This window comes from Chaetodon trifascialis, chromosome 5 (assembly GCF_039877785.1).
Source record: "Chaetodon trifascialis isolate fChaTrf1 chromosome 5, fChaTrf1.hap1, whole genome shotgun sequence".
NCBI classification, from domain to species: Eukaryota; Metazoa; Chordata; class Actinopteri; order Chaetodontiformes; family Chaetodontidae; genus Chaetodon; species Chaetodon trifascialis.
Genome location: NC_092060.1, coordinates 27,166,095 through 27,190,276, shown reverse-complemented (window position 1 = coordinate 27,190,276; position 24,182 = coordinate 27,166,095). Strand labels below are relative to the sequence as shown.

The following is a 24,182-nucleotide window of genomic DNA, read 5'->3' as shown; positions in this document are numbered from 1 at the left end:
ATAAACCCTGAAAGGCACGGTGGTGGAGGCGAACACGAGGCTGCTTTTCTTATTTACCAAGATGTTTACATTTTGGATATACAAGGTTTTCACCCGGCACCAGCAGTATACTGTATTTTTCTACTATTTTGGACAGAGTGAATTACAGCAGTGACTTTATCAGGTCCTGCACTCAGATGTTTTACAGCGATCTAATATTTCTTTGAACGTCACTTTAATTCTGCGGAGGCCGAATGTGGATGTTGGAACGGTTTCTGAACACATCAGCTCTCACATGTCGCTCCAGCACACCGAGATCATCCAAAATATCTGAGGAGATAACTTCCATAAACTTTGGTCACCGCGCTGAAGTCCAAAAAAGCCGCCTTCCTCTCCAAAATCCACCACCCCCACATTTCCCCTGATTGCTAATTTCTATTTATATGCCATGAGGGGAAATAATGAAAACCAGATGAGGAGGCGGAGGAAAGCTGAGGCAGGACTTCTGGTGATGAACGCTGTGGAGGAGGATGACTGTTTATAGAGTATCCTGCTCCATCGCAGCAGCAGTGCCCTGGCTAAGAAAAGGACTGCCCCGGTAGGATGTGTGGGTTGGAGGTTCCACCATGACTCACTTGGTAGTCATGTGTGTTTGCACTTGTATGGCCCCAAAAAAACCCAAAGCTGCAGCAAGCGACCTGCCAAGCCTGACAACTCCAAATAGCATTACGTGGGCGTGTGGAGCAGCTAAATTTACTCCGAAACAAGTGCAAAGAGGAGGAGGGTCGGCTTGTGACCATTTACACCATTGAATTACTTAATACTGACTCAGATTTCACTTCTGTCACAGTGGAGCTGCAGTCCAGTGATGAGTAACATGTGACGCAGTTACAGAGCAGTTCACGTGGCAGGGTGACTGAAAAGTGAAAGAAACTATTCACGAACCTAAAACGTTATTTTAGACACCTCCGCCGATTAGATCAGAGATTTAAGAGACATGTTAAGGACTTAGCAGAGCCAAGTTCTGGAAATGGTGGGAGTAGGATCTGTTTCCTTATTTGGCTCAGGCTGGAAAATATCAAGTAAACAATGTCTTCCTGTTCACCGCCTTCTGAATACAGTCTAGATCTCCTCCACCCCCCCTCATCCGTACAGGGGGACTATAGTGAAACCTGAAAAAAGGCCTCCTATTGTTTGCTATCATCCAGGAGCCAGGAGCAAATGGGGCTCGAATTGCAGCTCTGAAAGGTAACAGGAAATTGACAAATCGCTAATCCACTCTTAACTATTCAGGGCGACAAAAGGTACATTCCACCAGAACGGGAAAGAAAAGCACATTAAGTACAGGAGGGATGGTTCACTTCATGCAAACTGCTGACAAACGGGAATAAGGCTGCCTGCTGGTCAGTGTGAGCGAAAGCCCGCTCAGCTAAACGGCAAAAGCAACAAGATGTTTCCTTTGTGCTCGTGTTTACTGTCAGCTGCGAAGAACTCAAACCTGCTGCAGCTTTTACTGCGACCTTCAAGCTTACGTCAACTCAAGAGCTTCGTATTCCTGAATGCACAGATCCCAGGCCTGCTGCACGCAGCACCTGAGGGCAGCAGCATCACATGGAGCTGATTATTGACACGGTGGCGTTGTTTTCTTGCCAACGCTGCAGTTTTCCAAACCTAAGCCACAGTATATGTTTTCCTTTGTCCCAGAGAAATTCCTGGTCACAGTTTGTGTTTCCCCAACTGTTGGCATTTCTGGCTGACCAACCAACTTTCAAAGTGATGATCTCATCCCCTGGGGGCCCGGAGGTGGAGGGGGGGGAGTGGGTGGGTGGGTGGGGGTCAGCGGACTTCCCAAGTGATAAATTCACTGACAAAAAAGAAGCGGCCAAATGGGGGAGCGTGGGTCGTGGTGGGGGCTGGATTTGCCCCTGTCGTTGCCTTTAGTGCAGGAACCACGCCATAAAAGCCCAGCATTGATAGCCCCGGTTTATTATCTTTGAACAGGTGGCCCCGGCCACTCGTAATGGTTGCTCTCATTTCTCAAGGCACACACTGTCGGGCTCTGCAATATGGAGACCATTTGGGAGTTTGGGAACATCCAGATCTAGCCGCGTTAAAGCCCAGGGAGTAAACTACAGTGCATAGTTTTGTGGTGACTTGTTGGCTGGGGAGAGGAGCGGGGGGTTTAGAAGGAGACTTACTTCCTGTGAGCATAACTCATGGAAACGTGGAGGCTGTGTTGATGCTAGCAGCTTCGGGGCTAATCGTGTCAATGACCTGTATTGTTTAGCTTTCAAGGTTACCGAGGAGAATCGCAGCAAAGAAGCCCTCCAAGAATGTAAACAGTCACATTTGGAGCTACAAGCTGTTTCGACTCACTGCTGAAAATTTGCACGAGGAATTCCACAGCCAGCGCGGACACACACACACACATGCACGCACGCACACACAGAAAACAGTGATTCGCTGTTCGCCAATGAACTCAAACTCATGAAACTGACCCACATCCCCCTAAAATCAGCCATCAGTCACATCGTTCACTCCTCAAGCCGCTTTCTGTTTCCCAACAGCTCAATCAAGACAGCAGACGGTGCTTTTTTTTCATTAATTAATATATTTTCTGCATTAAAGTTAACATAGTTTTCTTTTGTGCCACCCTTTAATTTTTCAGTAAGTATTTGATATTTTGTTATATTCAGACATGAGTAAATTTAAGACTGTCTCTTGCAATAAATATCATAAAATAATAGAGCTTCACATAATAAATATTTTTTACAACAAAAAAAATGTTTTAACAGACATTTTTTCTTTTAAAAAATAGCCAGAATTCCTCTTATGGATTTTTGAGCATACAATTTACACAAAATAAAGAAAAAACAAAACAAAACAAAACATGGGAGAATGCCACAGAATGTGTATGAAGAGTTCAGATGGGTGGAAGGAGAGAAACATGTCCGAGTGGAAGAAAAAAAAAAATACTATGAGATGGATGTGCTTTCGTTAATGCAACATGAGCATAGGAACCACGGTTTTAGTGTGGCAGCAACCAATAAACTCAAACATACCTGCTTGCTATGAATACCAGGTAACAGCTACATAATTGCCCTATAGTAGATCGTCCTTCACAGATTTGGTGAGAGGCAGCTCCCCCCAGGCGCGCTCGCCCAGAGGAAACTGCCTACCTAAAACGGAAGAAAAACTTTTTCATATATATAAAAAAATAGTGTTAATGAGGAGCTGAGGATAGACATAGAAACAGTTAAGGCAAACACTGGTCTGTAAAAACATGGTCCTGATCCAGAGAAAATAAAAAATAAAAATAATCGAGTGGTTTTCGTTACTCCTTTGCTTAGCTCCTTAGGTTTCCGCAGCGAGGAGGGGAGGCGGGTGGGAGGTGCTTAGAATGTTTGCTAAACATTAATTTGTGACTATCATCATTATCATTGTCATCATAAGATCCACATCAAGAGTCTCCCGCGCACACAATCACAAACACACAGGGGCGATCAGGAAGGTTTTTCCTGGGTCTGTGGGGCCCAGCTCTCCAGTTTGCAATAGACAGTGTTGGAGTTCTTGCAGCGACAGCCGGGCCTGTTCACCCGGTCGTAGCAGCCCTGGCACGCCTTCAGACACCCCTTGACAGGCGGGTAGCATAGCAGACAGGGGAAGAGTACCGACATTAATCCCATGCACAGGAAACGAGAGCAGCAGTGGGAACGTGACAGCGAGCAGGGGTGGTCAGCACATGAGTCCCCCTCATCGTCATTGGAGCAGTGGTAGAAGATGCCTTTAACCAGGCACATGCACGTGCCGTGCTCCAGTGCGCTCTCAGCTGAGCAGAGGCACTGGCCGTTGCACGCCAGACATGAAGGCAGGCTCCTGGGAGCCGTGCAGTCACTGCACTTGCACTTCCCGCAGCGCTCACAGATGAACTGGTGCCCGGCAGCAGCCACCACCCCGTTGCCAGAGCCAGAAAAGTCTGATTTCCCTTTGCCCTGGGGCTTGAGTGGAGCCTCTAGTGGAGGCTGGTGGAAGTGAGGTCCCTGCTGGGGCTGTAAAAGGGCCTTGGGCTTGGGCTGAGTCCGAACAGGCCGCTCCGCTCTGTGGTGGTGCTGTAAGCTCATGCCAGGCCTGGTGGGGGGCGAGCGTGCCAAGAGTCCCTGCTCAGAGGAGGCACTGCTGTTGCTCCCTGAGCTGGCGGCACTTCCTGTGCTAGTGGAGCGGCTGAGCCCGGGCGCCCGGGACCCGCCGTACTGCTGTCCCCCAGCCACAACCACCACACCGCCCCCGACGTGATGGTGGTGGCCTGATGGCCGGTGCTCATAATTGTTGTTCACATTGACGAGGATGACCTCGTGAGTCCTCTCCTGCTTGTCCTGGGGCCTGGGGGCCATGCGGGGCGCAGGGGGCCTCCGTACCACCGAGGGCCCCTCGGTATACTCGTTGTTGGAGCGGATGGCCTTGATTTGGTCCAGGGAGAGAATGGCGGCATGCTGGAGCTCCCGCTCGTAATCCGACCTCTGGCGGCTCTCTAGGGAAGGCTGCTGGATCACCACTAATGAACCGCCGGGGCCATGTTGACTTTGGAGCTCCATCTGGGGGGATCACCACTTCCGACATTCACCGTGGACTTGGCATGCATCGGAAAACCTGCCAGAGGGGGGAAGAGAGGCCGGGGAGAGACAAAGGAGAGGCAGGGAGGGAGGGGACATCATCAGAGTGAGCCAAAACATGGCATAACTGGCAAACAGACAGCACCCTGATGGAAGACGGGTTAACTTGATGCCCGGGTCATTTCAGAACGAAGACCGAGTCAAACCCAGTCAGGATCACATCATTATCATTATCCCTAAACAACAACATCATCGAGATTCTGCAGCAGCAAAAATGGCAGCTTTCAACTTTTATTAGCACTTGGGCTGAAATGTGACTGTGTGTATTCTAATATCTGATGGTGTGTTCAAAGTTAACTCAGACTCTGTGTTTTCATCATGTCAACGTGACAATATGTCACTTCTGATTCCGCCACATGAGGCAACCCGGGGGAAAAAGTTGACCATTAACAAGACTTTTTGTACCTTCCTCCCCAATACGCACACATGTAAACTTCAGTAGGCCCTACAAATACTTCCCCTCCTCATTTACATTTGTATGACTAGTTAACATTTAAATGCACCGCGGCGACCAAATGAGGACGCGATCCAAGGGAACTAAATGAGCTGCCTCACTTAGTATTCTATTACTACACCAAAAAGGATTTCAGGGAAATGGGGACAAAGGTAGAAAAAAAAACCTAAAGGTCAGACCAAGTTCCGACAAAATAGACTTTGGTTGAAAACGAAGCGAGCGCTTGAACGTTTGCCGGATTAAAACTTCACCTCATGCTGCAGCTGACACGAATGAAGCTTATCTAAGGCAAATAATTTGTCTAATAGTCGTGTACATGTTGTAAACACCATGAGGAATTTGGGTTTGAGCCTTCGTGGATGTTATGAAGCAACGTCGACCTGCACGAGGCCAAATCTCCAAACACATGAAGCCCGACTGCCCCGTGAACGCATCTCAACCCTCGCAGTTAGAAACGCAGCAGCCAAACTGATCGATTCAGCCTCTTTTGCGCTTTGCAAGCACGCAAACTGTTATTAATTTTAATTCTCTGCGCGTCAGAGGGCGCACCGTAAATAGGATTATCTGCACGGAGCGCGCAGGAAGAGAAGACGTCGTGCGCAGTAATAAAAGCAGGATCCTAAACACACAGAGCCGGAGATGAAGAGACAGCACAGGACGCATCCAAATAGACGGGGAAAAAACTTATGAATGAAAACAACCGCCGTGGGGGGAAGGGTGTTTGTTACAGCGGAGCCACGGAAGGACGCAGGCATGGAAATCCATCAACTTCATCAACTGGCCTGATCGCGACGAATTTAACCCGCTGCGGGCGGATTTTTTTCCGCGTCAAACGCGCAGAAAATGACACGGAAAGTCTGAGGCTTTGAGCAGCATGTAACAAAACATTTCTACCGCTACAGCGGCGCGCGCTGGCTCGCTGCTGTCAGATAATAAACACCGCACAAGCACAATAATGCGCGTAAAGCAAGTGTTGAGCAGAGGGGGAGATACGTACCTATATGCAACCATCCATAACGTCGAATCCATCCACCAAACAGCCTACCAAAACTCCATCCAAGAGGAAGGGGCAATGTCCAAGCGACTATCAGGTCTAATGCATAACCTTCACAGACTGTTAGTTAATCCAAGTGCGAGTGTATCCCTTTGCGTTATTCCCTTTTCTCGGTCGGATTTACTGAAGTTCAGCGCGGGTCACGCATGTATTCGTCCCAGGATGAAACAAAGTAAATCCACGGTGGAGCTCGGGATGGAGGAGGGAGGGAAGGCACCCGGAGAACTGCTGCGCACTTGGGAGGCCGATCTTTCGGCAAGGCGACCCAGTCACAGAAGTCCCGCAGGAGTTGTAGTGAAATAAAAACCGCGTGAAACGAAGTGAAATGAAAGACGAGCGAGCTTAAATCCAAGACTTTCTCCTCTTCGGGCGTGTGCGCAGACTGCAGTTTGGCTTCTGTTTGGTACTTATTGTTGCGGGAATCTGCGCTCGCAGAAAGCGTCGTGGGCTCGCAGACAGCGGTGCGCTCTCTCCGGCTCTGCGGGCCTGTTCAGCACTGAATGAATGGGAACGCAGGGCTCAGTGTTTGCTCGACAAGCCAACTCCCATTGGCCATTCACTCCACTGAAAAAGGATACATCGCATCCGCTCCTGATTCATTGGGCAGATGTGGAAGGCCGGGCGATAGAGATGTGCGCAGCACTTAAGGTGGAACGGCTTTTTATTTCGCGTTGGTTCGACGAGGGGGCTCAGGGAAGAAAAAACGACTAGTTTCCGTTCTTGCGGGTTATGAATAATGGTGTGAATAAGGTTAATGTGACTAATAGTGATGTAATAAACGCGCCATTTATTTATATTCTTGCTGATGTGTCATTTTTGCTACACGAGCCTGAGACACACACAGTAAAACGACAAGTAAAACACCATTTTCATACATTTATTCTCATTTGAAGCCTTTTTATCCACCCTGCTTCTAAAATATAGAGTGAAATACGATGCTGGTTCTTGAAATGTATAAGTTATTAGGAGCATTAAAAGCACATTACTTCTACTAATACATCAGTAATACAGTAAAAGGAGAAAAAAAAGGCATTTTGACATTTTGTTGGTCACAGAAACTATTATGGGCTTATATGTTTCAGATATAATGAACATTATAAACTATATAACTACTCCGATAAAGTGAAGCATTTTATCATTACTGAAGCTTTGAGATGAGAAATGAAGGCTGTTAAATGTGTTTAAATGAGGATTTTTTTTAACATGTTAAGGAATCTGAAAAGAAAGGATGAAATCTGAGATTAATCTCAATGAATTAAAAAGGCTTATAAATAGGAGTGGAGGCACTTTCAAGAGTTCTTAACAGGATGAGGCGTTTTGATTCAAAGCTAATAATCTCTGTAGCATTTGTCATTATTGTTCCAGTCTTAACGTAAACCTGGACTCTATTAAACGACCCGCGCCGGAGCTGCGACCACACTTTGGAAACCACAGTCTGCACAGACAACTGCGTGATTTTACAGACACTCAGGGAGAAAACATCAACAGGATGTCTCCTCTCCTCTCTGGAATGTTCCCATTGCGCACTGACGCATGTCACCAGAGGAAATCAAACGTGTCGCGATGCGCCTGCAGCCTGCAGGACTCTCTGATATGGACATTTTCCCATCATTTGAAGCTTAATGAGTCGATTTTTGGACTGAGGGGAGGTGGACGTGGTGGAGGCGGGGGGGGGGGGGGGTGGTTCAGCCCAGGACCACCTTAAGAAAAAAGCAGCCCTGCAGCCAGGGGAAAGACTCCCCCCTCCGCTCCTGCCACCCCCCCATCCTCTCTGTTCCTGACTGTCTGGTTTGATTGGTGTCGCGGATGCGCTACATCCGGATCCATGAGAAAAGGAAGTTCAATACAAAGTCAATTTATCCTATTCAAATGGAAAAATCAATAGATGAATGACCTCCTGCGCCATTTCGGGTCAGCAAATGCTTAAAAAAGAACACGGGAAAAGCCCGCTCGAGCTAACGGACTGTTCGAGCGGCTGTGGCGCAGCAGACTGAGAAGTTTTGAGGCTGGATGTTAAAATTCAGCTTCTCGGTGATAAAGCAGATCCTGGTAGACCGACAGATGGCCGCCTGGATCCCTGCTCTTAGTGGTCGGAAGTGCGGACGGAAATCTCACGATTACAGCAATTAGCTGATTTTCCATGGATGGATGTGATGAATGTACCAGCCGTGGCTGTTTTTCTCCCCGTGGATATGCAGCAGCGGTTCCCCAAACTAGGGGTTTAGGAGCCATTAGGGGTCCTTGAAGGGGGTCCTAGATCAAAGTCTAATTCCACTATCTAATTCCCTAGATGTTAGTGTGAGGGAACATATGTAATATTCTGATTAGAGGGATCAAGCTCTCCACTCTCAGTATAATCAGTTAAAAACGAATCAAACGGGATTCTTTGCAGTCTTGTCAGACATGGGCCTCAAGTCTTTTCTGTCTCTGTGAAAACATTTAAAAACCTGTGATTTGACTGTGCAGGTATTCCAAATCCCACAGGGAGCACGAGTTCCCGAAGAGCCGCAAACATTTAAACTCCCAGAGAAAACAAAGTGGCACTGAAAAGATGCAGAAAAGGCAGATTCTCGTTGGATTAACAGCGGGCGAAGGCTGAGCTAAAGCAGACCAGTTCATGGGAAATCTTAAAATCCAGTCAAACCCTGATCCCAGCAAACCAAAGTTTCACACTGGAAGAGAACAGCTTTCACATTATGTTAGCCGGGAATTATTTTGACATAATTTGTGTATTTTATCGACTTTTCTACTCAGAATAACTGTGCGCTAAACTCAGGACTGGACCTCTCTTAAACATCACGTGTTTATTAGCGTATTTGTGGCTTTTCTCTTTCCTGTAATGTTCTTTTGCTGTTAAGAAAGAAAAGGCAACCAAAGGCAACGAGTACATAAACAATGCATTTAATACATTATTAATATTTTCCATGGTCAAACATTTTTAAGGACATACAGGTGTGTTTGCAGAGTGTTTTGAGTCATACAGTTAAAAAAAAAAAAGCTTTTGAGGGGAAACGAAGCTGCCGACTTGGCATGATGGTTACCAGTAACAAACCAGTACCACATTTGTTTTTTCTCCTAGTTTTAAGATAAAAACTTGAACAACAGCTGCTTAACTTGGCACAGCAGCTACGAAAGAGAAATCACTTAAGTCCAGCTGGTGGTGGTTTGTGTCAGTTTCCGCAGAGGAAAACCTTTTCGAATAACATGAAAATTAGGAGGAAAATAGCAGCTCGGTTTTGACGTCGTCCGTAGCAGCGTGGTCAGAAGAAGCACAGGCCGCTGTGCTGCTGCTGATAGCTGATATACGACTGGATGAGAGAGTCGGGGATCCGGGGCTTCACAGCGTTCAGGGCGCTTTCAAAGTGTCTGGCCTCGACGTGCGCGGCTTTGATGTCCTCCTGCAGGGCCAGGAGGGCAGCCTCTCTGCATACTGCTGTTATCTGGGACAGGAAACAGACACAGATATTCAGCTGTCAGGCAGGGCGCTCCATCCACTGAACACCAGCGGATCATGTGAGCGCAGGCTGATCGACCTCAGCGACACACTGTTGAGCATTATGACAGCTGAAAAGTGAGCTATTGAAGTGTCTGAGGGGAAGTCATTTATCCTGCGGACATCAAGAGCCCTGCAGCACAGAGGGACAAACAAGCCGGACAAGCAGAAATCAAAGTGTTTATCATCTCTACAGCCAGAACTGTGGTGGAAATTTAGATCCTGAAGACTAAATCTATATCTAATAATCTAATTAGATGTGTTATGGAGCCAAAGAGACACACGTTATTGGAACATGAGTTAACTCACAGACTAAGAACTTTAATTAAAACATAAATAACAGCCAAGGAGTATACTTACCTTTGCCTTACCCTCTTTTAAAAACATCAATCTGCAATGTAACATATAAAATGTGGTTTTGTGGTTCTGCCCTTTAAGATTTAGTTAACTAACAGGATTATTTCTGCATCCAGACCAACATGTCTGACCTGCCCTGTCTAAAGTGTAAATACACTACTCCTCCTGCAGCGTCTTTACTACAGTACTGATGGAATTATGCAATGGTTGACATGGAGGAGTGCTGCAGTCAGTACGGGTGACCTTTGGGAGAGATTCTGCAGAGGGGTGACTCACTTCCGAATTGGTGGCGATGGCTGATGAAGGCCAGGCACCTTTCCCAGAAGTGCCACCCTCCTCCCATTCTAGAAGCCCGGCTTTGTTCTGAGCCAGGGCAGCTTACACAACTCCCTCCGACAACAGCCGCGCAGGAAACTATTCGCCTGTACAACCACTGATAACGTCTGCTGGGAGGTTAGTGGGACAGGCAGTCATATGACGCAGCAGAGCTGTGGAATATTGAACAGTGAAAGCATGCATGTAGAGCCATGTGGGACAGAAGCGCCGCTCGTCACTGCCCTTCCCTCCACAGCTGCGCTGCACTGTCAGATACTGAGTATGAGCATGTCAAAACCCAACAATCTGTTGTTTAAATTCACAAAAAGACATGATGTTTCCTAGTATAAGAAAATTATATAGATGAGGAAGACGACTGGACTTTCATGCAACAGATTAAGAGCTCATACTTCTCTTATTCTCTCTTTTGGGATCTTTTTGACTGAGCTATTGTTTTATTGCTTTAGCAGACAGAGTGACAAGCAGTCTGGCTAATGTTCATAAGTTAGCTAAGCTAGCAAACACATAACCGTTCTAATGCTGTTCATCCTGCTTCCAAGACAAGTCCACAAGTTTTCCTACAAGAATGCACATTTAACTAAGGTTCTGTCGTGATAATTTCAGGAAAAATAGGACGGCTGTGACAGGAGCAAGACTGTAACAGAAGTTAGCTTATGTAGCTAGCATGCAAACATTAGCAAGCAGGCATTGCTGGTCTGTTTTCATCTGACTGTCTGCTAACACTGCACAAGAATAACAAAATGAAATATGAATAAATGGCTTTGATAGGTAATGTCATCTTTTATTGGCTGTTTCTGGTGCAGAAGTGGTGAGTAGGTTGTAGCTATGCTATCATTGTTAGCACATAATAGTGCAAAGGATTAAGAAATAAGAAAAAAAAAGTAGAAAAACTAGAGTGAAAGAATGTATTTTCTGTGAGCTGAAGGTGAGTAAAGAGCAAAGAATAACTCAGTTTTTATTTAAACTGTAAACAAGGAAAACCGTTCCATAGCTTGCTTCTATGTAGCTCATTGCTAATGCTCAGTCCTACTGAGGACATTCATTAAAACAGCTGTCATGATTTTTCACACATCAAAAGATCAAGATACAGGTGAAAAGTCATATTCCAAAATGCTAGGTATCAGATTTTATTCATTAATATGTGAAAAAATATATTGATTTTCAATCTGTTGATGTGTAAAAATGCAGTACTGGAAACAAGATTTAGAGTCAAGACTTGAAATCACCACATCTGAGCGAAAACACCAACAGAACGTGGCATCATCTGAAACACATACAATGCACAGACTTGTTGGAGACAGGAAAAAACACAGCAGAGGTTGTCAACTGATAAAACACATGGCAGTCATGGCGTTTTTCAAGGCTGGGGAGTGAAATGAGGGGAGATAGCTGTTTGAAGGCGCTCCGGCCGAGCTAGCATGCACAGCTCAGGACAGGTGCTTCGCAGATGTCAGGATGTGAGGCCTATTTTCCCCCTTCTTCTGTTTCAAGCCAATGAGCAACATGATTTAGGCAGGGTAAACACACAGGGCCGGGTTAATTTTGTATGAGGGTTTCCCATCATTCAAGTCATTTAGGCCTGTCAGCAATAATGATGCAAAACAATGAGGCCATGTATCCCCGTTCCCTGTTTACAAACCGAGCGAGGGCGAGCGAGCAAGGAAAGGAGCTGGCGGGAGAGAGCGAGAGAGATGCCACATGTTGAACAATGTGATTTAGTGTTGTTTCCAAGCAACATCCATAAACAGGAACAGACAAACTGTGCAGCACAATCAAACTGTAATTTCTTATTTACGTTGAAACTTGACTTACAGGACACGTTAGCCTCCTTGTGCCTCAATCTCACGATTCAACAGTTAATAATTATTTGGGTGTTTACTTCCACAACACCCCTCAGGTTTATTAAAAAAGAGGGGGGGGGGAAATGTCCGGAGTCGCTCTGAAGTACACAAACGACACACACACACACACAGGCCCCCGCATTCATGCTCGCCGGGTTTATGAGCTGGTCTGTGAAGGCGATCAACAAGCCAGTGTTTCCCGCTGTGTGTTTGCCCGTACAGGCCGTGAAAAAAAAAATAAAGCCACAAAGGCAAACAGGGCGAGCGAAAAGAGCCAGTTTGTTTGTAAACGTGAAGGCATTCCAAGACCGGAGCCAAAAGCCGAGCGTCGACTCCCCTCCAGCACCACCTTGATACCCCTGACTCCCCCCAAAAAGCAACCTACCACCCCTTAAAGATGGGCCCCCTGCGCTCCTGAGAGGGAAAAAGAGGAGGAAGGAGAAAACTGCAAATGCACAGAAATGAGGGGGGGTGGGGGGGGTCGGTGGCGAAGAGTGCTGACTTGTGGCAGGCCAAATAAATTATAGATCTCTCTCTTTTTTTTTCTACATTTTATTGCAATGCAGACTTTATTTTTCATTCCCTTCATAAATTATGTCAGCAATCACTTAAATATATGGAGAGGGCGAAGCTGATGCATTGCAGTGGCTGCTCTCTGGTGATGTGGGCGAGCGCAGAGTTCGTGGAGGTGGCACAGAGCCAGCCGTGAAGGCAGAGCAAATGAAAAAAAAAAGTCATCATCAAGAGCCTCTCAGTTCGGAGACGGGTGAAAACGTGCTGACTCAAGATGACCCAAATGTCAGCCTGATAGTGAGTCAAAGAGACGTTTTGATGACGAGGCACAAACTGTTTAAAGCAACAGTTTGTGCAGCGAGCTCCTCCACTGCGACTGGTTCAGGTTAAACAGTGAGGCCTGTGACTAACTGCTCAACATTCACGGACTCGGATTCACGCTTGCCGATGACACAAACATCCTCTGTGGCGCTCAGATCCACGAGGTCCCTAATGTCCGAGGCGGAACCCGAGCTGGACTGAAGCCAGGCCACATTCAGTCTGATGTTAAGGTGCAGGATCAGCTTTGATGACATCAACATGGCAGACGATGGGACACGCATGGCTGCTCTTTTGAACTGGTAGCACGCCATGGTGCCACCAGTGTTGATGTTCTCTGCATTTTGGGGGTACTGTAGTTTGGATTGGGGTCAATTAAGTCTGATGTTCCGTTGAGACTCTCCTCCCAAGACAAATAACAGCATCAGCCATTTGTGAAAATGCCTAAAAGCAGCATATGTTTGTGCTTAACTCACAAAGACCACTAGTGACTCTTGACAAAGTGTCAGACTTTGACATGGAGGACCCCTGCCCGAGTGGTGGTTTCTTTTAACCTTGACGACAAAGGCTCCCTAAGCTTAAAGTAGTTATTTAAACCCAAATAATGACTTTTCCTAACCCTAATCATGTGGTCTTTGTGCTTAAAAGGGACCAAACTTCAACCATAGATCAGAAAAATGGTTATTTTTGTAGAAGTGCACGCAACGGTTTTGAACGATAATGACAAACAATGTATTTTGTTGTTTTATTTGTACTTGAGGATCTTCAGGTCTATTTCGGATTAATTTATGCATGTATGGTTGGGTCGGTTTCCCATATATCTGTTTTGTGGAAACATTTGAGCCATGAATCAGTCCTCTACTGGCGGTCAACGAGAAGTTCAACTGGGGCAGCGAGAGCAAACTACTGGTCACTGAACAGTCCAGTTATCAGTTATCCAGTTAACTCCCAGTTTACATACAACTCCCCAAATCTGAAAAAGAAAGTAGATGGAAGCAGCAGTGGTACAAAAACAATATGGAGAAAATAAAAAGTAATGTATAATAAAAGATACATGAAGTATAATAATAATTTCATCACCTCTTGTCCTGAGCCAAAGCATAAAGCTTTAAGCTTAAAGCTCCTCCCCCCACCACCGCCACCACCAGCAGAAATGTCCGGAATCCTTGTGTCAGTCATTCCACCTTAATAAAATGGCGGCAGAGCCCCTTAAACCGCAGAGCTTTTAAATGGGTCACTGGAAAAGTGATAGATACTCAATTGGAGCTCCCACCACATCCTTGTTTCCACATATTCCTCTAATGACAAGTTTCCCTTGGTGGTTCTCAAACCCCTCTGAAAACCAAACCTCACATGCAGAATGTACAAACACATACTCTTAAACACTGAAATCTATGCAAGGACATAGACTAGTCTTTACTACCATTGCTCTTCAGAACTGTTGTCAGTACGAGTCGATGCAGTGGTGAGAGGGAGGGGAGTCAGACTACCATAATGACATGTTTTCTGGAGGTTGGCAGTCACATTGACGTCCACTGTCTGTTGGTCATTTAATACAGACAGGAAAAGCCATTTAGATCTCCGTTTGATCTTCAAGTGGACTAAAAGTTCATCTCTTCAAAGAGAAACAAATGGAAGAAGAAGAAGAAGAAGAAGAAGAAGAAGAAGAAGAAGAAGAAGAAGAAGAAGAAGAAGGTGGTCTGGAACAGATGGAGGGTTGGTCCAGCTCTTGAGAGTAGACTACAAAGGACAAAAAACAAGAGGATCACGTAGTCCATTAGGTCTAGAACTGGATCCTGGTTCAACTCAAATGCTCCAAAGAATGGAGAGAAATATGGAAGCATTTCACTTACATATGGGAGAAAGATGGACGCCGGCTGACATCAAGACTACTTATATTTTCTAGAACGCAAGTTAAGTTTAAGTATAGAGTGGAAATATATGAAAATTATGGAACCAACGCAGTGATTCACACGAAACCACAGCAGTTTTATTCAGATCTGCTGAACATGAAGTTCAGTTAAAGCCATTGATATAAATGCTGAAGTCACGACGTGCTCGATGGTTTCTGCTGTTTGTTTTGTCACGAACAGCTTTATTAATGGTCAATAAATTACTTATTATTGCTTTATGTATTGGTAACGGGCCATTAATAGGAAATTTCACTTTTATAATAAGCATCACGTTTACTGTATTAAAGGTTAATTGGCCCAGTTTTGTAATAACACATCAATAACAGATGTCAGTGACACAAGCTCTAAATATTTGCTAGAACAAAGTAATTATAAATGACTTATTACTAATAAGCTATTAGTTACAACTTGTAATTAAGCATTTATTAATTATTTATTGACTATTTCTCTAATTTTGAATTCCAGTAGAGTGGCTGTTGGATTTCGTTTAGCGAAGCCATTTTAATGGGTCCGTGGCATGAGGATGGGCACGTGCAGGGCTCATTCTGCTCAGGGCTGCAGGCCCTCGTGAGCCTCCCATGCTCCCAGCCATTAGGGTGCCACAACATGAAACCCTGGACACAACAGCAGCCTTTATGCTCTATTGGTCACTGCACTGCACTCCCCTCTGCAGCCACAACTACACCCTATATCACGCTGCTCGAATGCACACAAGTGATACCATGTACGTGGAGTGATCTACTACAGCTCGTCCAGCGCTGTATGTGAGGTCCTGTTGTCCTTGTAAGATAAGGCAACACGAAACTTTAACGACCCCAGAGAGGAAATTAGGCCGCTGTAGCAGCAAATGGTAACAAGATACAGCGAAGAATAACAGAATATAAATAAGAACATAGCAAAGTGGGGGTTACACAAACACACCCGACACTTTTTAGCACTAGAACATGGCAAGCAGAAACATACGAGTGGAATAAAAAGCTGGGAGTATCAACATTTAGATGGCAGGGCAAAATAATGATAGTAAAAAGCGTGAGCCCTTCTGAGGTCGAGAGAAAATGTGAAAATAAATGAAAAGAAAACGAGAAAAATCATGAAAATCTAGAAAAAAAACACAGAAAATAAGAACAAAACACGTGTAGAAGGTATCATACGAGCTGTTGACTGAGGACACGTTGCACAGTAAGAGGCTCACTGTGTACAAGTGCATTACAAAGGGAAATACACAATGTGTGTGCCATGTGGCAGAACTTTGTAAAGGAAATAAAACACGAGCTAAAGCTCATGCAAATTTGCATCCCACCTCTAAACTCAACTCCATGTTCACGTCAGGAACACACAAACGTGCACACAGATGCACGAACCCAAACTCCGAAAATCCTTTTGTGCATCCTGCACGTTCACAGCTAAATACCTGTGTAAATCTGAGTTTCTTTCCCGCAGTGTTTCCCCAGAGGAGGTGAGAAGTGGCGCGTGCCATGAGACAACCTGTTCAGCGCGACGAAAATAAACCCTTCTGGAGAGGTTGGGGGGGTGGGGGGGTTGAAAAAAAGCTTGCAACTGCTGGCAGGGCATACCAACGTTCTCAGGTCAAATCTGTCTGGTGTACTTTTCGCTTCCTACTTCAACAAAGGCGCTCAGTGAGTGTATCAGACGGCCTTAATGAAGGGCTTGTTAGTCGGGCTACCGGCAGCACATCCACTAGACCCGGAGTGTGTGTTTACTATCAATCCGCCCTTGTGTCTACAGCGGGCTACATCCAGCACTCCCCTCCTGCCTCACCCCCTCCCCTCGCACACAAACGGCCACATTTACAGGAGCGAGCCCCGACTCCCCCAACACCCCCTCCCCGCCTCCCACAAAACCTCTCCTCCATCACTCCACAAGTCCAGCACTCATGCGCTACAGTGCACCAGCACGCACACACACTGCACTTGCTCACATACAGTTCATAATGCACCGAACATGCATCTGCACACGCGTGTGGATACGTAACACGCTGCACTTGCAGGACCACACAGATAAGGTTTACAGGCCGGTGCGTTTACACAGACTGTGCACCAAAAAAAAAAACTATTAGTGAGGTACAAACGCATGTTCACATACACAAACACCACAAAACATGTGTACAGTCACACATACATGCATAAACATGTGTAATAGAATCAACTAATTCTCTTATTTTTGGGATTAATTAATCAAACATAACTTAAAATCAGACTTTCCTCAAGTGCTAATTTGAACCAATCAGTCAAATCAATAAGATATATTGTACTGCATGGAGGTAAATGTAATTAAAAAAGGGAGAAACTATCATTGCTGACATTTTAATGATTTATCAGGTGTGGGAGCAAAATCGATTAGCAAAATAGGTGCAGATTAAATTTCTGACAGCCAGCAAATGAATGACTCATCTAATGTTTTCAGCTCTCCTGTGCAGAAAGAGGAAAAATGATAAATAGCATATTGCTGATCTTGATGTCATGGAAAATCCTAACATTCACAAACAGACTGGCTCTGAGAGGTGCTCTTATGCAAATAACAAAATATTAACTCCCACCCATGCAACTGGCCCAACCACACCACAGCATCACCTCCACCCCCCTAATCCCCCTCACTGAGAAAAAAGCAAAAGAAGCCGCACTGCATCCAATTTACAGAGAGGAAATTCAATAATCTATAAATTAAACGACGTCAGGGGTGCAGAGCCCAAACTCTCAACCAGAAATAAAATGTTTCATCCTCCAAAAAGGCAAAGAGGAAGTGTCTGCAGTGACATGAGAAACAAGGCCTGACCACAGCTCCATGTGAAACCTATTTAAGATTACAAGGCGAGAGAGAGAGAGAGAGAGAGAGAGAGAGAGAGAGAGAGAGAGAGAGAGAGAGAGAGAGAGAGAGAGAGAGAGAGAGGGTTAAAGAGAGGGAGGAGAGGTTAAGCATGGAGGGAGGAGAGTCACGTGGGGAGGAAGGGGGAGAACGGAAACATGGCACATGATCATAAATAGCAGACTGGAGTGTGTGTGTGTGTGTGTGTGTGTGTGTGTGGATGAACGTGCACATGCTTGTGCTCTCAGTAGAGGAATTTAGATTCCATAGAAACCTGATGATGAAAGTGCGTCCGTGGGCTCTTCCTCCCCATATGTAACAGCTGAGACAACAGAGACAAAGGGAAGATGTAACAGACGAGTGCTGCAGCCAACACGCAGGCTCGTCTGCAGCCTCATTATTACTACATTATGCTATAACACTCAGTTCAGATATTTGTCTGAGTGTCTCCGAGCAAACAGCGCTCAGAAGCTCGTTCCAGCAGCTGGAAGTTCAAACTTCGAACTTCAGCAAATGAGATATCTGCCTGCAGGAGTCGTGCTCGCAGTGACGCGCCGTCTTACATTGAGACAGCGAAGGCTTCGTGTTTTCTGGCCACGCGGGAAATGTTTGTCATGAAAGCGGGGGATGCTCCCCTGCTGCGTGACTCGCTGATAATGTAAGTCATTTTCAGATGGAAGCCTCCCACGACAGCCACCGCAGAGCTTCCACGTCGGGCGGCTGAGTGTTATCATCTCAGGCGTCTACTCACCGAATGTTTTGGAAAGACCCATGTGGGATAGCACCTGTGTTGGGGCTACACAGTGTTAAGGTTGTCAGTGTGTGTGTGTGTGTGTGTGTGTGTGTGTGTTGGGGGGGTATAACTGGGCCTCGCCTTTAATGGCATATTTGTCCTCGCCCCTTAATCAGACCAATGAAAGCTACACATTCTCCCTGGACTTGGGAAGGCAGGGATGGCATATTTACCAAACACACCCACACTAAAGTGACCTGGAGACTCAGCTCTGTGTGTGTGTGTGTGTGTGTGTGTGTGTGTGTGTGTGTGTGTGTGTGTGTGTGTGTGTGCATATGTGATGTGTGCGTGTGGGTAATGTCAAGGTAGGTAAAACTCCACCTGTGTGATGTGCTCCGCTGAAATTTTCTTTTTCCTGTTTGCTCCATTTTTCATGCACACTGAGGTACAGAGCACCTGTATGCACGCAGTCAATGTTCACGTGTGTGCAACTTTTTTCTATTTGACGGCTGACTTCTTATTTCATCTAACATCCAACTACTACTGACAAAAGCTCCATGCATGCTTCTTACTCGTGCCTACATTACCCACAATGCAACTCCGCCACTGACTGTTAGATCAGCTGTTTGTATTACGCTAGTAGGGGTTAATGTACTGTAGCTTTGAGCTGCTAGCCTCAAGCAGAGATCGGGCTACAGAGATCCGGTAAGCTCACTTTTAACGCCACTGCCCCAGAATCTTTCCATCTTCACGCTGCTTAAGTTATCAGACTTCTCAAAGCTTCCTCTGCAGCCACAAAACATGCAGGATTACTGCCCAACACCTTTAAACAGAATGAGATGTGTAAAATCAGCAGAGTTCCTCTTTAAAGCAAGACTGCAAGCTATTTGCTGAACAGCGGCCACTGTGGCCACAAGTGGTAATTACAAGATAATTTAAGGAGGTCCTCATATTTATCTGCTGAAACACAAACACAGAAGAGAGATAAAGTTTTTAACTTACTCACTGATATCGGTTAGATGGCATCTATGTAGAGTTTGCAAACATTAGCTAACATTAGCGACCATGGTCATAGCAGACCAAGCCTGCAGTGACAACTTTTTATGGTTGTGTAATGTTGTGTTGTGTAATGTTATCATTAGTTCATGCAAAAGTTACATAATCTCATTTTAAATGCCAATTATTATCTATTCCACAATCTGCACAATCAGACTGTTTGAAGATTAAAGAACTTGTTGACATTTCAGAGTTAAACTGTTTATTTTCATTCAGTCTTTCAGAAAAAATCCTTTCATACGATCGAAACTGAGTTACTGGTGTGTCCTCGGCTCTGTGTGTTTCCCTCTTGGCTGTCATCCTCTCGTTTTATTGGCTAGTTTCAGGTCGTTATACCTTCCTCTCCCTCCCCCTCCACGCTCTGGCCTCCACCTACAACCTTTCGTCTCACTTCCTCTGTCTTTCCTACATGTCTGCTCTTTCTTTCTTGCTCCATTTGTTTCTTTTTTGGCTTTTACTGCCCACGTTCTGTCTTCCAGCCTGGCCAATGGAAATAGTACGACGAGTACGCTCGAGGGCTCATATTTCCCAGGAAAAATTCAATTTGTGCTCACCATGTACTTGCACATAAACCACAGTGAAGGCTTTATATATATAATGTAAAATCAGGGCCGATTGGAGCGTTTCCCTCGCAGCGACTGCTGGCCTTTTGCACAGCAGCCTGCTGGCTGAAGCACCGAGGGACATGTTTTCTTTTTTAACCTTTATCTAACCTGCAGTGTCGACGAAGAACAACATATTCACAATGAGGAGAGGCAAGAGGCTTGCTGGAGAGGAAGTGAGGTGAAGTGTTTCACAGTCACACAGAGGTACGGAGGTGTGAAAGGCTTTTTCCACACAGCCTTTGTTGAACTACTGACAGTGTTTTCCATGTCGACTCTGTTTTCCTGAGTGGCAGCGTGACCGCTTCTGTGGTCACACACCCACCCACACACACACACACACACGACTAGAGGTTAAACCATATTTTGGAAAATCACTGCCAACTTCAGACCTCGTCAGACACGCATTCCACCGGAGCTGACGTTTATGTGATGATTACAGATCTTTTTTTTTTTTTAGAGAGCGCTGGATTGATGGTGTGTATCAGCTCTGAACGTTGTGTAATGTCACTGCTCTTCAGACAGCAACACGTTTTTTGTTGATGCATTTTTTTGCGCCTGTGTCCTTGGTGATAAAAATCTTTGCAACAACAAATACCGGCTCATAAATCAGACAGACGACACACACACAGCCAAAGGAGGAACAGCCACAACCACAACAGGTGTTAAGAGGAAACCATTTGTCTTCCTGTGAGGGTGGTTTTGTTCTGTGTGTGTGTGTCATTGTGGAGAGTGTGTGTGTGTCATCATACAAGGCCTTATTTGTGATCAAACTCTTTTTATGGCTGCAAACAAGCTTCTGCAAACTCAGCCTGTCTGCTCAGGCTGCTGTTGCTAAAACGTGGGGCTGAAGAGAAGAACTACTCATCAAACCACTTTTATGTCTTTTCACTGATGCAAAATTGCCCAACAGCTTCATCGAGTTACAAGCTAACATGCTGACTTCCTGACAGGGAACTGCAGGGTTGCTCAGTAATCTAGGAAAGGAATATTAAGCATCACAGGCGGCACATTGACGTCAAGGCAGACTGTTGATCTGCCTGATTTGTACGTCCTGCATCGGAACAGACTTGCTCCTGCCAGTGTGAAGAAAAAAAAAAAGTTAAGAAAACAATTGCGCCAGTGAGTTTGAATGGCTGTCAGCCAAGCGTCTAAGACACCTGGGCTCGGACCAAACAGCCCTCCCCCTGTTGGAGGGAAAAGACCCACCGCTATGGAGGTCGCGGTCGGTCAAAGGCATCTGGGACTGTTCACAAAGATGTTCTGATACGGCTGAAAGCTGCCGCTCGAGGTTTTATTAAAACGCCTCAACAACCAACCCCCTCGTCGAGGGAGACGGATGTTACGACACAGAGGTCTGGAGGGAGGGTGGCGGGCAGCAGGGCTGGCACTGCCTGTCAGCTGTCGTCACCTCCACGCGCTCTGCATCCAAACAGCAGCTTCCAGCTCTGCTCTCACTGCGTTCATGCACGGAAATCCTGATTTTTTTTTTTGTCAACAACTTGTCAACATCTGCTAAGTGCTCATTGCTGTGGTGTTTTTGCACTTCACCTCCCGGAGGTCACCTGCCAATCACACAGGCCAGGGAGGTCTGTGGCGCTCTCTGTTAATGAAGTTTGAGCTTCGGTACGCTATGAACTCAGCGTCTGTCATGACTCGTTTCCTGTTTATGCCAAACAAACGTTCCTTAGCTGTGAATGCGGTCAAACATTTATTTCAAAAAAATCAAGTGGTTCCCAAAAATGAGCCAAGTGAAGAGCAGTTATACTGTTAAAGCAGATGTCGACTTACAGAAGCCTGCGCAGATGCTTCAGTCTCATTCACGTTTGTTCAAGGTTCAGCTTTATTGTCATTACATAATACAGGGTTGCACAATAACATGCAGTTGCAGCCCCTCAACGCGACGCACACAGGTAAAACACATATTCAAATATCTTAATTAGAAGAGAATAATGACTGATGTTTTTACAAACCTGATCAGTCCGTGTGTTCAATATAACAGGACTTATAATGTGAACACCAGCACAGTGTGATGTAAGCGAATACAGCAGCCCTGAAACAAACACCGTCTTTAGAAATGGTACATTGTTAGAGCGGCTACCAGGAATACAGATGTCTCAGTATGACCTACATCAGCAAACAAGACCATCAGCAAGAAGATTGGCTGTTTCTGTCCCCAGGTCAGATTCCCCGCAAAATGAGATGGAATGATTGACGGCACGCAGACCGGAAGAGTCCATGTTTACATTTTCTCAGGCGAAGTTTGGCAGTGAGCTGCACGTTAACCATTTAAACGAAGCAGGAGGAGATGTTTCTTTGCAGAATTGTGTTTTTAATGTTACATTTTGCAGCTATGGCTGATGCTGGGGCAGGAGCAGCAAAGAGAAAGTGACCGGAGAAAAAGCGCCAGAGCACGAGTCAGGCTTGGGCAGTCACTCAGCAGATGGAGAGAGCTGCAGGATTTTATTATGAAATGTATTGTGAGAGGAGATTTACAGCCCACGGAGGTCACGGTGGACATTACTGCGGCACAACTGGCTTATATGGTAACATTTTACGTTGGGCTTGCTCCTGAACTTCGTCTTTCTCATCTTTAGCTCATGATGAGAAAGTTCTGCAGACGTCGTTGTGGAGCTGATGGAGGAATATGCATTTTGAGCGCGTTTCAGGCCTCAATTATGGCAGTCTGACTACCTGAAGCTTGGACTTTAATTACATTCCTGGGATTTCAGACTTGTCTGAGAGGAGGGGGAGGCAGGGTCGAGAGGAGCAGGAGGCAGGAGAGTCACGCAGGAGGAGGCAGTTGTTGTCAGCTCGGAGCTACAAACTTGTTAAAATCACCTGTCTTCCTACCTGCCCGGAGTGACATCTGGTTTCCCAACCCTCACCTTCCCGCTAAACCTGCACCGACAACACACACACAAACACACGCACACACACACACACGCACACACGCACACACACCTTTAACACGGCCCAGAAAATTGCTGCCGGCTCTCCTTCCTCACCTCTGCCATCACTTTCCTAAACAGAAGCAGCATTTGATACTATAATCGTAGTGTTGTCTCAGAGAAGAAGAAGAAGGGCTTAGCGTGCTCCCGAAGGAAGGTGCGATGCTACTCCACTTCTCTCCTTTTTTTTCTGTTTATGATCAAGCCCTGACAGGAAAAGACCTTGAGGATTTATTGCACTCTGTCTCATGCACTGAGTCAGTTCCAGGCCTTGTTTGTAGCCTCACTGAAAAGCTGAAGTCCTCTCAGGTTTCCATACAGCACTTTTTTGGAATTTCAGCATCATGAGATTTCAGTCTGAACGGAGGAGTCCTGCTAGAAGCTTGTGAACATTTTCAGTTTCAGTAAAAATCTGAGCAGCACGCAGATCCTCATTTAGTCAACAAAGCTTTTATTTAATGTAGATATTGCCAGTGAGCACATGCACATATTTGCTCGTGTCTCATCCTAGAGTCTTAGGAGGTTTAAAACTCTGAAAAAGTTTGAAATCAGTGGTAAGCTGCACATTATGTCATTATGGATCCTAATTTAAAGATTGTTTTTTGGCATTTCTGCTTTATTTATTTAGACAGCTGGAGAGAGAAGAGGAAAGCCTTTGCAGAGAGACTGCATGCAGCAAAGGGCCCCCCAGCCTGGGCTGCTGGGTAACATCGTACGCACTCTACCAGGTGAGCTACCAGGGAGCTCCATGAATCCGACTTTATGTCATCTTTGGCTCCATAAAGATTTTGTCTAGAGGAAACAGAAAAGTGCTGACGCTGCAGAAAGCCTTTCAGTATTCTAAAACTCTTGGTACTCAGATTGCTTTGGCTGCAAACAAATTAAACTCAGAGGGACGCCTTTCAGACTCTGCTGCCGTGTTTGTGAAGTCCACGGGCTTCACTGAATGGGGGTGATTAAGAAAAATGCAGTTATGGATCTAGGCTGTGCATCTCTGGTCCTTCAAAATGTAAGAGCCAGAGGGCACAGCATCTCCAGGCTCGCATGCACATCGCAGCTATGCCACTGCAGACCCACAAGCTGCTGTGT

At 45.7% G+C, this 24,182-nt stretch overlaps 2 protein-coding genes across 2 annotated transcripts in view; both read right to left on the bottom strand.

The window, feature by feature from the left end:
- Positions 1–2,578: 2,578 nt before the first annotated feature.
- On the bottom strand, positions 2,579–6,655 carry spry1 (sprouty homolog 1, antagonist of FGF signaling (Drosophila)). Its single transcript, XM_070963362.1, has 2 exons — positions 6,101–6,655; positions 2,579–4,626 (listed from the first exon to the last, which is right to left on the bottom strand). The coding sequence occupies exon 2, from the start codon at positions 4,569–4,571 to the stop codon at positions 3,483–3,485; it is 1,089 nt and encodes a 362-aa protein (XP_070819463.1). The 5' UTR covers positions 4,572–4,626; positions 6,101–6,655; the 3' UTR covers positions 2,579–3,482.
- A 2,388-nt stretch (positions 6,656–9,043) lies between these two features.
- Positions 9,044–24,182, bottom strand: part of afg2a (AFG2 AAA ATPase homolog A) — a 101,525-nt gene continuing 86,386 nt past the window's right edge. The window contains exon 17 of the mRNA XM_070962538.1: positions 9,044–9,597. Within this exon, the coding sequence (XP_070818639.1) occupies positions 9,418–9,597 (180 nt within the window). The 3' untranslated portion in view covers positions 9,044–9,417. The remainder of the gene's footprint in view (positions 9,598–24,182) is intronic.

Excerpts from the sequence above, each read along its gene's own strand:
- spry1 (XM_070963362.1), bottom strand. The coding sequence starts at position 4,571 with ATGGAGCTCCAAAGTCAACATGGCCCCGGCGGTTCATTAGTGGTGATC.